At 51.4% G+C, this 15,542-nt stretch overlaps 3 protein-coding genes across 3 annotated transcripts; all 3 read right to left on the bottom strand.

Annotated features, from left to right (window-relative positions):
• Positions 1-1,739: 1,739 nt before the first annotated feature.
• On the bottom strand, positions 1,740-2,977 carry GLRG_08565 (alcohol dehydrogenase GroES-like domain-containing protein; the record flags this gene model as incomplete). Its single annotated transcript, XM_008099465.1, has 2 exons — positions 1,740-2,864; positions 2,954-2,977. The coding sequence occupies 2 exons, from the start codon at positions 2,975-2,977 to the stop codon at positions 1,740-1,742; spliced, it is 1,149 nt and encodes a 382-aa protein (XP_008097656.1).
• Positions 2,978-5,582: 2,605 nt separating this feature from the next.
• On the bottom strand, positions 5,583-6,416 carry GLRG_08566 (uncharacterized protein; the record flags this gene model as incomplete). Its single annotated transcript, XM_008099466.1, has 1 exon — positions 5,583-6,416. One exon carries the CDS (start codon positions 6,414-6,416, stop codon positions 5,583-5,585), a length of 834 nt encoding a protein of 277 aa, XP_008097657.1.
• Positions 6,417-11,340: 4,924 nt separating this feature from the next.
• Positions 11,341-12,603, bottom strand: GLRG_08567 (globin; the record flags this gene model as incomplete). Its single annotated transcript, XM_008099467.1, has 1 exon — positions 11,341-12,603. The coding sequence occupies one exon, from the start codon at positions 12,601-12,603 to the stop codon at positions 11,341-11,343; it is 1,263 nt and encodes a 420-aa protein (XP_008097658.1).
• Positions 12,604-15,542: the final 2,939 nt, after the last annotated feature.

The following is a 15,542-nucleotide window of genomic DNA, read 5'->3' on the forward strand; positions in this document are numbered from 1 at the left end:
GGGATGGGTCGAAGCAGGAGGAAACAAACGTCGAAGTGACCGACAGCCTATGCGTTCGCGATGGACACGCCACGTGTAGGGAGGGGTATATCACAGGTGATCAGGTCGAGAGGACGGCCAAGGACGGAGGACTACAAGAGTTCCGTGGAGGAGGAGGAGCGAGGTGGCCGGTATACTTATGGGCTGAGACCTTCATACGATGTGGCACAGGCGAGTCAAGGGAGGGATAGGACAAGCCGCCGACATCGTCACCCGTCCCCTCCCCCAATTATGCCTCTCCTGTGCTGCCTCTAGCCAGGGGACAGACAGGGCATTCCGTTGCATGCCTCTCCGCCTCCATTTCTTGTTCGTTTGTCAGCCATGCCTCATGTGCTTGAGAGGAGACACCGGCGGCACGCCACAGAAGTCTTGTTTTTTGTGCAATTATTTCAACTCGCTGCTACTACTTCGTGACACGCGCCAGCCCCACGACGCTTGCTTGAGGGTCCCGGGCGCCATTAGGTAGCCTGCATCCGCAAGGGCAGGCTTTTTTCGAGGCTCGTTCCGCAAAGGGGATAGTGAAGGACGAGGGAGAGAAGAAAAACGCCCAACTGCCTGCCGCAAAACGCTCAGCTACTACGGGCCCAAGCCCGAAGCGGCCGTGAGGCAGAATTCGAGGCAGGGATTGTGGAGTGCGAGGGCAGGCTCAGCTCGTCTGCAAGATAGACATGGCTCTCTGTCTGTCTGGTAGGGGTTTGTAGGTGCGGGCCGACTGGAAAAGGCACGCGCCCGGCAAAATGGCATGTAAAAATGGAAGTCATGACATGAGCGTTTATGTTGTTGTTGTTATTGTGACTGGGCCCTCTCTTGCATGTATGTGTGTGAGTCCATGTCTGAGGACTGACTGTCCAATCCGATACACGGAGGCCAGGCCGAGAGAATTAAGATTCCGCGCTGACATGGGCTGGAGGGCGGAACGGGCGACGTGTGGGCCCCGAGGGCGTCCGGGCTAGGCCGGTTCGGGACCCTGCAGTGGGACGCTCGAGTTCACTAGTGCAGCTCCGTGGCTTCGTGGCGTCTTCAGCTGAACGGGAATATGTGGAGTTTTGCGCAGGGCAGAGAGTCCTCATCCAAGTATTTATTGGCCGTATTTGATGGATGGGCTGCCTACAGAGTAGGACCCCTATCAAGTGAACAAGCAAGGTTGACGAGTCGCCGAGATAGGAAGAGACTCCTGCCCTGCCGGTGAGTCACGGTCTCAGTGAGGGTAGACAGTTAAAACATATAGACACACACACGACGACCCCATTCATGGGCTTGGCAAATAGCTCTGCCTGTCGACCAGTGATGATTGCTTTGTGTTACGTTTCAGGAGCCGACGCCGACTCTGCACGGGCGTGAATGTCGCATGATGCGAAAGACCCGCGCGGCGATGCTAGACTAGGGTTGAGATTTGCGTGGCCCCCCCCCTCCGTGGCCGGGACCAGCAAAAGCGAAGGCCAAGAAGACAGGCAAACAGTTTGATTGGAATAATTATCTGCATCATTGTCGATCGTAAACCCATATATACATGCCATCTCAATGTCATCAAAACCATACATGCTATGCCGCATGCGTCGCGGGGGGGGGGGGGGGGGAGAATACACTGCGAAACCCGCCCAGACGCCCACTTTTCCATCAACACCCGCTTTGCCAGTCATCTCTGTGTCTCGTGCCTCTCATTCTTTACCTGGTGTCGGGCCGCCGGGGAGAGCGGTCTTCTAGCAGCATCCGCCCTGGTTGCCGCCCTCGGCCGCCTTGGCGGGGTCGACCTCGGTGCTGAAGCTGGCGTCTACCTTCTCGTTGGGGCCGGCGATGAGGATCTTGATGACCTGGCCCTCCTTGACCTTCTTGAAGGCTTCCTCGGCCTGCTCGAACTCGACGATGCCGGTGACGAGCTTCTTGACGTTGACGCTGCCGTTGGCGACGAGGTCGATGGCGAGCTTGTAGTCGCCCGGGCCGTAGCGGAAGCTGCCGCGGGCCGTGACCTCCTTCAGACACAGGGCCATGATGGGGAAGTTGATGTCGGCCTTGCCCATGCCGCCCTGGACGTAGGTGCCGCCCATGCGGACGACGTGCAGGCTCGTCTGGATCGAGGGCTCGGCGCCGCTGGCGTCGATGACGACGTCGGCGCCGGCGCCGAGGTCGCACTGCTCGATGATGGCCTTGGCGTTGTCCTCGGCCGGGATGCGCTGGGAGAGGTAGGCGTGCGTCGAGGCCAGGCCCCGCGCGAAGTCGAGCTTGGACTGGACAATGTCGACGCTGACGACCTTGGTGGCGCCAAAGGACCGCGCGACGGCGGCGCAGAGGAGGCCGACGGGGCCGGCGCCCATGACGACGACCGAGGCACCCGGCCGGACGCGGGCCTGCTTGGTGATGTGGACGGCAACGGCCAGGGGCTCGATCAGGGCACCCTCCTGCAGGGAGACGTTGTCGGGCAGCTTGTAGCAGAAGTCGGAGGGGGCGACCCAAAAGCCGGCCAGGGTGCCGTCGTACGGCGGGGTGGCGGCGAAGCGCATCTCGTGGCAGAGGTTGTAGGTGCCGGCCAGGCAGTCGCCGCAGCGGCGACACGGGTAGCCGGGCTCGAGGGCGATTCGGTCACCGACCTTGAGTGTCTTGACGTTCTCGCCGACCTGGACGACGGTGCCGGCCGACTCGTGGCCGAGGACCATGGGGTCCTTTACGACGAAGTGGCCGATGGCGCCGTGCTCCCAGTAGTGCACGTCGGAGCCGCAGATGCCCGTGTAGTTGACGGCGACGAGGACATCGTGGGGGTCCGAGAGCTTGGGGACGGGTCGCTCGGCGAACTCGACGTCGTGGGGCTTGTTGAGGATGAAGGAGAGGTTCTGCGACTAATCAGCGCCGTGTTTCCGACGGGGGGGGTCCCCCAACGCGCGGGATGGGTAAGCCCATAGTCGAGGAGGTTGGAGCTCACGCTTTTGCCTTCAATGCCGGCCATGATGGATGGGTTGTCGGGTTGTGCGGGGGAGGTGGAGGGGGGATTCGGTTTCACCAACAGGAAGATAGAGGGAGGGAGGGGGTCGTCACGGCGATCGTTTCAAAAGCTACAACCTGAACAGATTGTCTAGGGGTATCTTTGGAGAAGCACAGAAGTGAACAGAGACGTGGGATGATGACAGAGGACAGCGAACAGGCTCGGGGTATCGTGGGTCGGCGCGCGATGGGTTATATAGCTATGACTGCGGGCCAGTCCCGCAGCACGGCGTGACGGATACAATGGGGAAATACGACGGACAAGACGTATGTGTCTGTCTGTCTGTCTGTCTGTCCTGTCTGTTTCTCTCTCTGTTTGGCCGTCAGAAGCCGCCGCAAGGTGGGATGGAATAGCTGCCGGCAACGCGCGGTGTTCTATGCGACCGACCGACTGTCATTGCGGGCGCCTCTGGGACCTTCTTCTGGCTGGATCTGGAGCCAGAGAGAAGGGCTCCACGCCAGTGATTATCCTATGACATTACCCGCGTCCATACGCCATCTCCCTGCCATGGCGGTCGAGACTCCCGCCTGGTCGTGGCTCCAGTTGTTATCATATGAATATTGGGGGGGGGGAGCTGTCATCGGTGCGGGGTGGGGGAGGGGGTTAAAAGGAGGGGATTAGGAGACAGTTGCTGGGGAGCTTTGTACCTGTAAACTGCTAGTTTAGGTTTCCCACGCTGTCTTTTTTTTTTATTCTTTTTTTTTTCTTTTCATTTTGGTGGGTTTGGACCGTCGCTCTTGGTCACTCTCTCTCTCTCTCTCTCTCTCTCTCTCTCTCTCTCTCTGTGTGTGTGTGTGTGTGTGTGCATGCGTATATCCCCCTCTCTACTTCACTTTGTAGGGGCTTCTTAGAGAAACAGCTCCATTTGTCGGTCTCTACGATTGTTGTTAGAGGAGCACCAGAGTTGCAACGTCCCAGTCATAATGTTGTTGTTGAGTCTTTTCCCCAAGCGTTGGAACGAGCGTCCGAGGTGTCATAGGTGCGCAACGGCACCGACCGACACTAGCGACCCTGTCCTGTCCTGTGGCAGATTTATCCAGCACTTTACCCGCTCCAGTAGGAACTCGTCAATGGAATCCGGTAGCTGGGTTCTGGTGGGGGAGGGGGGGAGCCACACCTGGGTTATGCTGGTCACACACACAGTCCCTCGACCTGTTCATTCTGCGGCTTACCGCTCTTTTTATTAATTTCCTTCTTCTCCTTCCTCACCTCATGTTTTATCGCAATTATGGGTTCTCTGTCACGTTGTCGGGTGATCGGGCGCCCGTCATGTGGTCTCTGAAAACTTTTTGCTACATGCATGTAGTAGTGTAGTAGTAGTAGTTTTTGTGTCAATTCCCGTTCTTCCATATTTCGTCTCTTTTTTGTTGAGGTACTCGGCCGAGCGAGTTTTGTCTCCCAATGCTATGCCTCCAATTCCGTTCTCGAGTCTCGGGCATGCTTATATGCATGGTCTGGGTTTCCTTGTACGGCCTGTGCTGGGAGGGCTCTTGTCTGCAATTGAAGTTCGGTAACTCGCGTCCAGCATCGGCTGAACGATCGGCAAAGGACTCCATCTCCATGTCGTCCTCCCGGGGTTTGGGTGCTGCTATTCATCCTTCAGACAACCCACAGCCCTCTCTGCATACGTTAATACCAAGGCTGGGTCCCGCCTGGCGAAATATCGCTGTCGATATACCTCCCTGTCGGCTGACATCCCGGAAAGAACCACGATTTTGGTTTCTTACCTTATTCTTGCAACATGGCGCCAATCGTCTCGGATCATGGTCCGGAGCTCATAGCACTCATATACAGGGGTTCGGTCAAGCCCATCGACGGCAAAGAATGAGACGAAAGCAAGTTTTTGCGTCAATATCTCTTCGTTATTAAGTACGACAAGGAGAAACTCGTACCTGATAGCCTTCCACTGGTCGCATAACATATACCCCTATTGTGTCGTTGGAACTTGTTGTCGACGTGGCGACTGGTTAACTACAGATCCTTCCAATGCACCATAGTGCTGCATACTTGAATGTGTGCTTACCTATTGTCACTGAGCCGTCGCTGTGCCCGCCGGAGTGGTTGCGTTCGTCCTGTCGTTATATGTCTTGTCTTTGCCGTTTGAGGGCTTACACGGCAATCCTCTACTTACCAAAGAAAGAACTTTCGACTGTTTACCCCCCGCATAATCGATGGAGATGTCAAGGTCTGTTGTGAATAAAAAGCTCTTTGCATTCTTCATTTTGGTTTGCTCAAGTCACTAGCTTTGTGCCAAAATCGCCAGTACACGCTTTCCCGCTCTCCTAAAATAATCGATCAACACAACTCCAAGGCATATTGACATACCAAACCCGACTTCCCCTCAACTACAACCGAGGCGTATTCGCTGAGGTTGGCTGCGCTTCAACTTTCTCAGACACCCTTCATAGCCACAGATTGCCGATTTTCGTGAGGCCACCAAGTTGTACGAGTTGGTGGCATTGATACATTCCTTCCCGTAATGGCAATTTCCATGCCCATGTAGCGAAGCGGTCTCCGTGCTTCCAGACTGACAATAGGCTGACGAGCGAGTGATTGTTCATGTCCGAGCTTATTTCGTGTTGATATGGCCGTAATCCGACTGATAGGTATTATCGTGGTTTTCTTTGGACAACCTCGAGTCTTTGGATGCCACCGAGCGGTACGAGTCCAAAGAATGATGGCAGTCCTCCCCGCAGTTATTCGCCGCGAGTTTAGCAAGGTTGTCCCTATATTTCTGGTCATCAGCGGCTGTGTTGTGGTCCCCTCCGGAGGCGCTTGAGCTGACATAATTACTGGAGTGATAGCCATGGCCATGGCCGTAGCCGCCGTGGCCGCCGTGGCCGCCGCCCCAGCCACCTCCGCCATAGCCACCGTAGCCGCCGTGGCCACCGCCGTAGTCGTCGCCATCACCATAGGCACCATAGCCGCCGTGGCCGCCGCCCCAGCCACCTCCACCATAGCCGCCGTAGCCGCCGTGGCCACCACCCCAACCACCGCCACCATAGCCACCATAGCCACCACCACCGTAGCCGTGCCCGCCGTAATGGTTATAACCTCTCGTCTCAATGTTTTTGAAGGTTGGGTCAACAGTTGAACCAGCAGGAGCTTCATGTCTTGCTTGCACATCCTGATTTCCGGCTTTGGCTTGACTCTCGGTCTTCGGTTTGTCGGTATCCATGACGGGAGCCTCACGTTTGCCTTTGAAGCTGGGTGGTGTGCCCATGTAACCCGGGTTGAACTCACCCCTACCCCCGCTGTTGGGCCCAAAGTTGCCAGCTCCGGCTGCCATGTAGTCTGTGAAATCGTGAACTGGAGCTTCGACAACCTTCGGCAACACCTCCACGGGTTGCGCGGGTACTCCAGTCAACCCGGCTGCTAAAATGATTATAGTGAGAAGGTGCATTTTGCAAAGCTAAGATTGGTGCTTTCTTGAGCAAGAGAAGAACAAGAAAGAAAGAAAAAATGGGTAAGAGGTGCTTGGCTCTGTGTGTCGAGATATGTGGGAGGAAGTGATATTGTTGTATAGCTGAACTGCTCAGATCATGCTTCCAATAAGTCCAATTCGAGGGTGCGCTATGTCGACTTTTATACCTTTCACCAGTCGGCTGCTTGTGCTAATCCCACTCACAAAAACACCCAGCCAGAGTGTGCGGGGTTATCTCGTGAGTCGTGCCCATGCCGAGAACATCGCGACTTCCGAGTTCCTCTTTCAGCAGCTTCTTCCGAGATTGAAGGCATTTAGCGAAGCTGGCGTAATCGTCGAGTCAACCATTGGCGATGTCGAAGCGAGCTGTTATTTCAGCCAAACCTAGGGGACCAACTTCAATTTCGTGATGGTCGTGTCATAGTAGAGAAATTTGTCTATCCGAGTCGAAGAAGGAATACGAGATATTGGATGGCAGGCTTGCTGAGATCCGGATTGGATGAGCATCAGACTAGGTCCACCCATGAATCTATCATCAGCATAAAGAAACATCAGATATACGAAAGCATCATGCGAAGACCGAAGCGACTAAAATGCCGTGTAGACTATCAATAAACTTAATTGGTTACTCGGCTGTGGAGTGAATTATCCTTTCCACTCTCCATTGCCATGTGGGTTGTGTGATATCTCTATTGGCATAATAACTGCTTCCATCAAGAGCACCCATATCAAGTAAAAGGTTAAGCTTTTACCCTATAGAAGTGCATAAACACTTACCCCATCTAGACTTACTAAGTGCACTCTCTAGAAACTAAAATTGCTTAAGAAGGAAAACGGCAATCAGGATATAGGAAAGAAAAACGATATATGGGATTCTAGTTAAGGTTAGATTCAGATAAGATTGAAGCTAATCTTAGCGTATTGAACAAGTTCTTAAGGCGTCGAGGGCTGGTTGGGTGAAGGGAAAGGGAAGTAAGTATACGAGCAAAACTACACTGTCCAAATAGCCGGACTCCATTCTGATTGGCTCGAAGTTAAATAACGAGGGTTGGCGGGAAATGCCATCCACGCATGACATTGCCTCTTCGAGTGACCGCAAGCAATTGAAGGTTCGAACGTGCCGTTCGAACCATATGCCGATTGGTCTATACAGCCCCATCCACGAACGAGGAAATGGGCAGCGTCCACTAGATGTCCTCTCGGCCTTTAAGTTCTCAGCTTCAACGATATTGGCGGGCAAACAAGCCCTATCGAACGACCTTCCGTGAGATTACCTCCCCAATTGGTTGTTGTTGTACGGGATGCGAAGGCAAGGTAAAAGTTAAAAGTAATTTTGAAAAGATGGGATACACGCTTTAAATAGCAATTGTATCCGGTTCATACGTTTATCGATGGCGTCTGGCCGATTTTAAACTTCACACCCTGGCGGGGATCCGGGACGATGCAATATTGTCAGATCATATTATCGACAGCCCAAGCTTCACACACGTGGGATGGCAACCTCCGTCTCCGAAGGTGGTTTTTAGTCTGTTTTCATCTAAGCAACATATCCATCGCAAAGATATATGCCGCGCGGCGCTTGAAAGTACAACTCTGGGGAGGTTTCTTGTCAAACAAACCGCATGATATAGATGATTGTAGATTTCAACAAGAACAGGAAAGAAAGAGAGAAAGCAAACTTGCCACCGTTTGAATATGTTATCCTGGGTTCAAGTGCATTCACGTCACTCATCTGACATGGCTGGCCAATTGCCTATTTGGGCAATGTCATTGGCATTGGTCCCAGATAGTACGTCGAAGTTTCAGAACTTATTATAATTAGTAGGAGCTCGCCTGAACTATCAGAGCCCAGATGCAGGAGTAGGTAAGCATTAGCTGATTTACACATTCCCATGCAACACGCCCGACTTCGATGTTCTCGACATTGGCATTCTACCAACTGATAACATAGGGCAGGCAGTTCATGCTGAACTTTGTTTTCCCTGTATCGTTATTAGTCCCAGTAAAAATGAAGGTTTGAGGAATCCAGAGTGAGGCTACAGGGAGCGAGGGGGTGCCTTGTTAGTGAAGAAAGCTCTTCCGATCAACGGCACGACTGTTAGGGTTAGGGGAGTAGCGTGCGTGGCATGTGTCTGTGTGTGTCTGTGCCCGATAACGGCAGGAACCTAGGTTCAGTCACTCAGGCAGCTAGCTTTTGGACTGCATAAACGGATGCGAGGTGAGCCTCCAATAGCCTGGTGAACATTGTGAGCCAACAAGCATGTTAGTGTAGGCGCCGACACCAAATGGCCAAAAAGCCTCTGTTTCTTTGTGGCATTGACGACAGAAAGCAGGAATAAGGAAGGTAAGAAAGTGATCTCTTCTGCTTCAATAGCTCTTGAACCGCCCCCTCCCCTGCAAATCTACTCTTCCAAAAGGATAACACTGAAGAATGATGCGACCAAGCCCTTCATATCTTGCTGCTGAGGCAAGCGCCTATGAGTGTAAGGAGGGTGTATATACAGAGCGTGATAGTATGATGAATCGACTCAAGTATGTGTCAAGCACAAAGGCAATCAAGGACAATCAAGGTATGAGGCGAGTTGCGAGTGGCGAGTTGCGAGTTGCGAGTTGTAGATGTACTATGCGTGAGCTGCGAAATTACAACTCATACAAAATTTGACATTGAGGCAGCTTTGTGATTTGAGAACATTTTATTTCCTAAAATATTTGGAAACGCCTAAACTTATTGCCGTTCACAAATTGGATTTAATTAGAGCATAATGCGCCTGCCCTAGTGATAACTGAACTCAAGGTTCTTGTCTGTTTTTATATCACTGTGAGCAAGGGCATAATCGCCAAAGGACAAGAGGTCGCAATTAAAATCAATTCCTGTAAAAGCCAAGGCTTTCTTCTGTAGTGTGTTGTTTGAAAGGGGGGAGTTGGCAGAACATGGAGCAGTCCATACAATAATAACAAACCTGGATAGATTGATGACTACACCTTCAACCTGTATCTCTCCCCCAGCCGGGTGAAATATCACTACCCTCAATTTCCTCTAATCCTTTCGCTTTTTCGTTCATGTGAATAGACAAAGTCCCCTTCCAAAAACTAAGTGATATTTCCCTTGACGATGCCTTGATGGCGGCAAGTCTGTCCGGTATCTATTATTGTGGTAAATTCCCAAATTCGCTGCTCCATGGCTAGTGGGTACGCAATGCTTTGAGAGTAGACGCTCAATCACTTCATACGGCGTGTGATTTTTCACTACTAGGACACCATTCTTCGTAAATAGCCGGACTTGCTGAAGTAGGAGGTCCAGATTCCCCCCCTTCCAAGTAATCTGCCTTCCTGGGAAAATTGCGCAGTCTAGCAAATCCTCTTTCGGCAACATATCCGAAGTAACCGTAATGTATGCTGAGGCATCTGTTAGTGCTCCCGAGGATTGTGACGAGAATCGGCAGTTCGATATTCAAACTAAAATATATGAAGCTAGCGGATGTTTCAAGGGCAATAACGACGATCAGAACTAACTACGGACCGTATCCGTACATATGCCCTGGTATCTTCATTGCATTAAAGTTACTTGGCGTGCCCAGGCCCCTGGTTTTCATGTTAACGACCCAGAGACGGTGAGACCCAGCCGTGTCTTTTCAAGGTCCTGAAACACGTGCTTCGGAGCAGATGCTGCCTTGTGTTTCCCAATAGCCCATCAGTCTGACGAGAAACCTTGAGAAAACATCTGACGCGCGACCATCTTGAGATGCAGACTTGGATTACGCTGGTGGGCTGGCCCGGAGGCCCCTGAAAGAATGGAACGGCGGGTGTGTGCGCCGTGCCGTGCCGGGATTATCGATCAGCACTTGCGCTAGACAAGCATTCAGACCAGGTCTTGTCGCGGGAGGCCTTTCAACGGTGCCTAGCTCACATTCCTTGTATCCTGATTAGAGGCCTGAAAACGGGCGTTCGGGAAACGAAGTCCCAAACTTGTTGCTGTTACGGCTCTCGAAAGGAATGGCACCAAACTACTAGGTTTCTCCACACGCCCCTATTTGCAACTGAACCCAATTTGATAGCTTTTTGCCGTAGTATCCTGAGTCTGACGCTACTAAAAATATTGCTTCATTCTTGGCTTTGACAAGGACTACTTTGAGGGCGTTTTCCCGGAGCGCTAAACTCCCATGATTAACAACCCCACTAGACTTCTAACCGACATAGTGGACGAGACTGCCTGGGTGATAACACCTATATTGCCAACCACTAGAACTTAACTTTGAATTGGAAAGTATACAATTCTCAGATGATCACTTATCAGAGATCGGACTGGTGTGAAAGTGTAAGCTAGAGTCAGTATCCGTCAAGATACCCTATGATTTCTAGATTCGGAAGTCCGCCTAAAGTTTCTGGTGGAAGTTCCATGGGGGAAGAGCAAACCTTGGGAGTTGCGTAGGTGCTTTACACATCCTTCATTCAGTATTCTTGTGGATATGAAGCGGATTCGCAGTATGAACCGGCAATATTGGTATCCAGTAAGGGCGGAAAGGTGTCAGCGGGCTTCCTAATACTCGATTTCAATGGCGTAATCAAGGTCTTGCTGATGTTACTGTTGCGTATGGTTTTCCATCGAGTCGGTGGGAAAACTGGGAACTAGCATTGGGAGGGCAAATGATACTGTTTTATAACGTCGCGACGCGTGTGCTGTAGCTGCCTTCAAACTCCAAAATATGCTTGCTTGGGCCCTCCCCCCCCTCTCTTCATCACATAAAAAAGACAGTAAAGCAGCGTGGCTATTTGAATAGGTGCTGAACCGTTTCCCCCGATAACCTGTCTACTCATAACGTTCATCCAATAGGAAAGAACAGTTTTCCGGAATCCCATTGCATCGATGACCCTTTTTATCCGTGATATCATTTGTACACTCTTTTCAGTGCTTGAACTCCAGATCTCCTGTCGTAAATCGTTCAAACTTGACTCTCGCAGAGTCGACGCCTTGGTCGATGAGATACTGTGACATTTCGGTCATGAAGATCTCAGGACCGCAGATGTAGTACTCAGCGCCACCGTGGCCAATATAGAGTTCTGCGGGGTCAATCCGGGTGAGGTCCATACGGAGGCCAAGGTCGCTTGATGAGGACATCGAGTCGTCGTCCAGTACATCGGCAATCTGAGAGCGGAAGAATTTATTACTGAAACTGATGCGCTTAGACGCAATTCTGCGGATATGGTCCTCGAAAGGTGCTGCTCGGGCCGAGCAGTGAACCCAAGAGATGGGGCGGACGGCCTGGCGGTCGATGATGGTGTTGCAAATGGACATGAGAGGGGTGGCGCCAACGCCAGCGGAGATGAGAACGACAGGCTGGGTACCGGCGGCGTGTGTGTCGAAGAAAAAGTCGCCGGTAGGGTGCGTCAGCTCGACGAGGTCGCCGGGCTTCTTATCGTTGATAAGGTAGTTGGAAAAGACGCCTGGGTTGAGGTCGATGACAGCGCTACCTTTGCCGACTTTGACACCTTGGTCTCGTTTGACGGTGATACGATAGTAGTCAGGTCGCGGCGCGTCACTGAGCGAGTACTGCCGTGACTGCAAGTGACCCAGTGCCGGGATGTTCGCGCGAATCGAGGTGTACTGGCCGGGATAGAAGTCTGGGAGTTGCTTGCCGTCCACAGGAACCAGATAAAAGGAGAAAATGTCGTCCGTCTCGGCAACCTTGCGCTCGATGCGAAACTTGCGCCACCCTGTCCACTTGTCTTGGTCAAATTCACGGTACATCTGGGCCTCGCGGCTGATAAGCATCTTGGCCAGAATCGAGTAGGCCTTTGTCCATGCCTCACGGGTCTCTGGTGTCATAGTTGGACCAAGAACCTGGCCGAAGGCCTGAATGAGGTACTTGCCGACAATATCATACTGCTCAGGCTGGATACCGAGGGAACAATGTTTATTGCACATGCGCTCGAGTTTGGGGATGAGTTCGCTGATGTTATTCAGATTGGATGCGAACGTCAGGATGACGCCCGTCAAGGCACGAGGTTGACGGCCGTTGGCCTGGTTAACTTTGTTAAAATAATCGTGAAGTTCTGGATGGGCGCGGAGCATATTGGCGTAGAATATGGAGGTGATGGTCTCGCCATGCTCGCGGAGAGCGGGGATCGTGCCCCTGACGAGCTGTGATTGCTTGTAGGTCAAGGCCATGATTGTGACAAGACAAGACCTTTCTTTGGCCTTTTGCCTAATGAGTTTGGAACTCTCAGTTGATATAGAACGGTTTTGGTGCCAATGATAAAATCACGCCTTCAGGCTTGTTGGTGTGTTCGGGTTTCTGGACTTGACGGGAGATGGGATGATTGTGATAGCCAGTTGTGTGATCCGGAGACAATGATAAAGGTCTGACGGATAGGTTATCGAGAATTGGACCGCAAAATGTTTAAAAACATGAAGAGGGAGGGCCCTTTAAGGGTCAGTTTCGGCCCCACGGGAAAGATATATAAAGCCCGCCGGATACGGTAAAAGGTGAAATTGTCTACAGCCACACCTATAGGCAGACTGGAGTCTGGCCTTATCCTCTTTTTCACCTCGTTGTGTGATGTTGCTGTGTGGGCTTAAATGTTCAGGGGACGGCATGCTTAGATTCAGGTGCCGGCCGTCTCAATGATTGAATATCGTATGATGTTTATTTCATAGTGCAAAAGACAACCCGATTCCCCATCCGAACACAACTCTCATGGGTCATACATGCATGGGTTCCTGGCTGTAAGACCCACAATGAAAAGTTCTGGGCATAGTCTACGGTTAGTTTGAGGAACGAAATCACGGGCAATCGGGCTTTCGCGGTGAACAGAACTGCGTGGTAAGCTTCAGCCCTGTTCAGTGTGATTGTAAATTACGAAGTCAGTACCACTGTGTATATGCCGCGCATACCCGGGGCGACAAGGGGGAGGCATGGACATTGACAGGGTTATTCACTGGGCCCTGAGGGCGAATTCGAAGGCTGTCCAGTGGGACAGCCTCCGAGCCGAAAGTAGGTCAGGACGCTTCTGGAAGTATGCTAAAGGGGCAGAGTAACAATGGATATGCGCATTGTATCCGTAGTGGACATAGCTGCTTGGAAAGGCTTGTGCCTCGAGTGTCTCGGTTGGCCTGCGGTGGAAAGTCGGGAAGTCGGGTGTTCCAAGAGTTCTTACTGAGTACTTTATTAACAAAACGCCGCATCGAACTCATGTCAAGATGGGGTAAACACGGATATTTTCCCTAACAGGACAGACGTTCAGTGACACGCGATGCTCAGTGGGGAAGACGACATGCCACAGCAGGGAATTGCCGAAGTGCGGTTACAAACTCGTATGATGAGCTTATGGCTGCCGAGATGTCCAGCATGGGCCGCCCAATCATACCACACATCGATGAAAGTTTACCTATGCCCAGTTCCGTTCCTCAATTCCATTGGGGAAAATAGAAAATGTTTACGTCTCTGCTTATTTTCCTTATTCTTCAAATTTATGCCCGCTCGATGGGGGAGAATTACTTTCTCTCTAGGTCTCTCGAAGACTCAGTCTGATGAAGGATAATACGTAATTCATGGCAAACAGAAAGAACAGTTCATCTCGGCAAAGCAGTGAAATCACATTCAAGTATCCTTGTTCCAGTTCCCTCCAAGTGATGGTAGTGTAGTTTTGATTCATCTTGCTACTGACTGGCCAAATCCAGGCAAAGTGCGCCCCGTTCGTTTCACTCGCAAGCGTCACTTTTCGCTTTTCAGCACAGCTGGAACGAGACGCCATGGCCATGTTGATGAACGGAATTCCTTGAGCCAGCAACGTGTTGTGGCCCCATCAATGATACTAAGCAACCCCGCTTAAAACGCCCCCAAACTTACCACTTTTCTGGATCGGAAACAATCGGGAGATCAAAGTACATAGTGGCAATGACCCGCACGCTTGTTAGATTCCCAATCAGGGGTTCTCTTCACTGACCAAGATCAGTACACGATGGACCACTGATGATTAGTTCAGTTATCAAAATAACCGTGCAGGCTTGCAACATGCTCTTCGTGCCGCCACTACAGACAGGCTGATTGAAACTAGAGGAGAACGACCTCAGCTAGAGCATTTCCCATACAAGGCAGAACATGTGCTAATTCTTCTTCGCTTAGGCCTCGTTGCTCAATGGGCCGAGGCAAACTGAGGGTCGTAACGTGACATGTCATTTTTGGGATGTCCCCCAAGGAGCTAATGGAAGCTGATCAATTGTTCCCCGTATATCCGTATTCTTTGGCAATACCATAGTTAACCAGACCCCCAGAGCGAGGGCCCTTACGTTAATAATATGGTGGCCGTTTCAATTACGATTTGTTTGTACCAAGGTCTTTGGTCCAACATGCCTGATGCATTCATCCCGAGAGACAAGTAACTTGCGTTTGGCAAGCAGGCATTCACGCAGAATCCATCTGTCCCAAACAGCATGGCAATCTCTTTCTACCTTTTTCTTCCTTCTTCTCGTAAATTTGCTCGTCTATACAAGCGACATTTGCCCATTTGCCGGATAATAGCTGAGAAACGAACCAGCCAGTGATCTGGGTCGCTTGAAACAGCCCATGCTTCCGAACCACGCGGCCTCCTAAACCCACAATTTCCACAGGATGATGCATGGAAAAGAAGCAAGCAAGGATGCTCGCAGTACATTTCTTTTTGATGCTTGCAGATAATATCGTAGACTCGGAGGGCAGACCATGAGGCATCCGAGTTTTAATTTATACCATGGAGCGGGTGTCAACCATCGTATTGATACTCTCCGCTGTTAGTAACTGGTTTTTCATATCACTATATGGGTCACACTTCTATTTTCTCTGCTCGAAGTTCCCGACACTCTTGTCTCGTCGCATACGTTAGCATTGAGGAATAGTTTCAGGGCGAAGCTCGAACTGAGCTGATCGATAGCCCAATCATCAAGCTTTCAACAGCACAAACCACCTCGAATGCCACATTGTTCAGTTCTATCCCTTCATTCCGAAAGGATGTATGCCACCTCGACACACGTCTCCAACAACGGCGATGTTCCAACGCCTGTACCCAGGTTCCGCTCCAACGGTTTCTACGAGGATGTGTCATTGAGATTCCTAGGAAGAGCATCGCAAC

The sequence above is a fragment of the Colletotrichum graminicola genome, assembly GCF_000149035.1.
Source record: "Colletotrichum graminicola M1.001 genomic scaffold supercont1.42, whole genome shotgun sequence".
In the NCBI taxonomy this organism is placed as follows: Eukaryota; Fungi; Ascomycota; class Sordariomycetes; order Glomerellales; family Glomerellaceae; genus Colletotrichum; species Colletotrichum graminicola.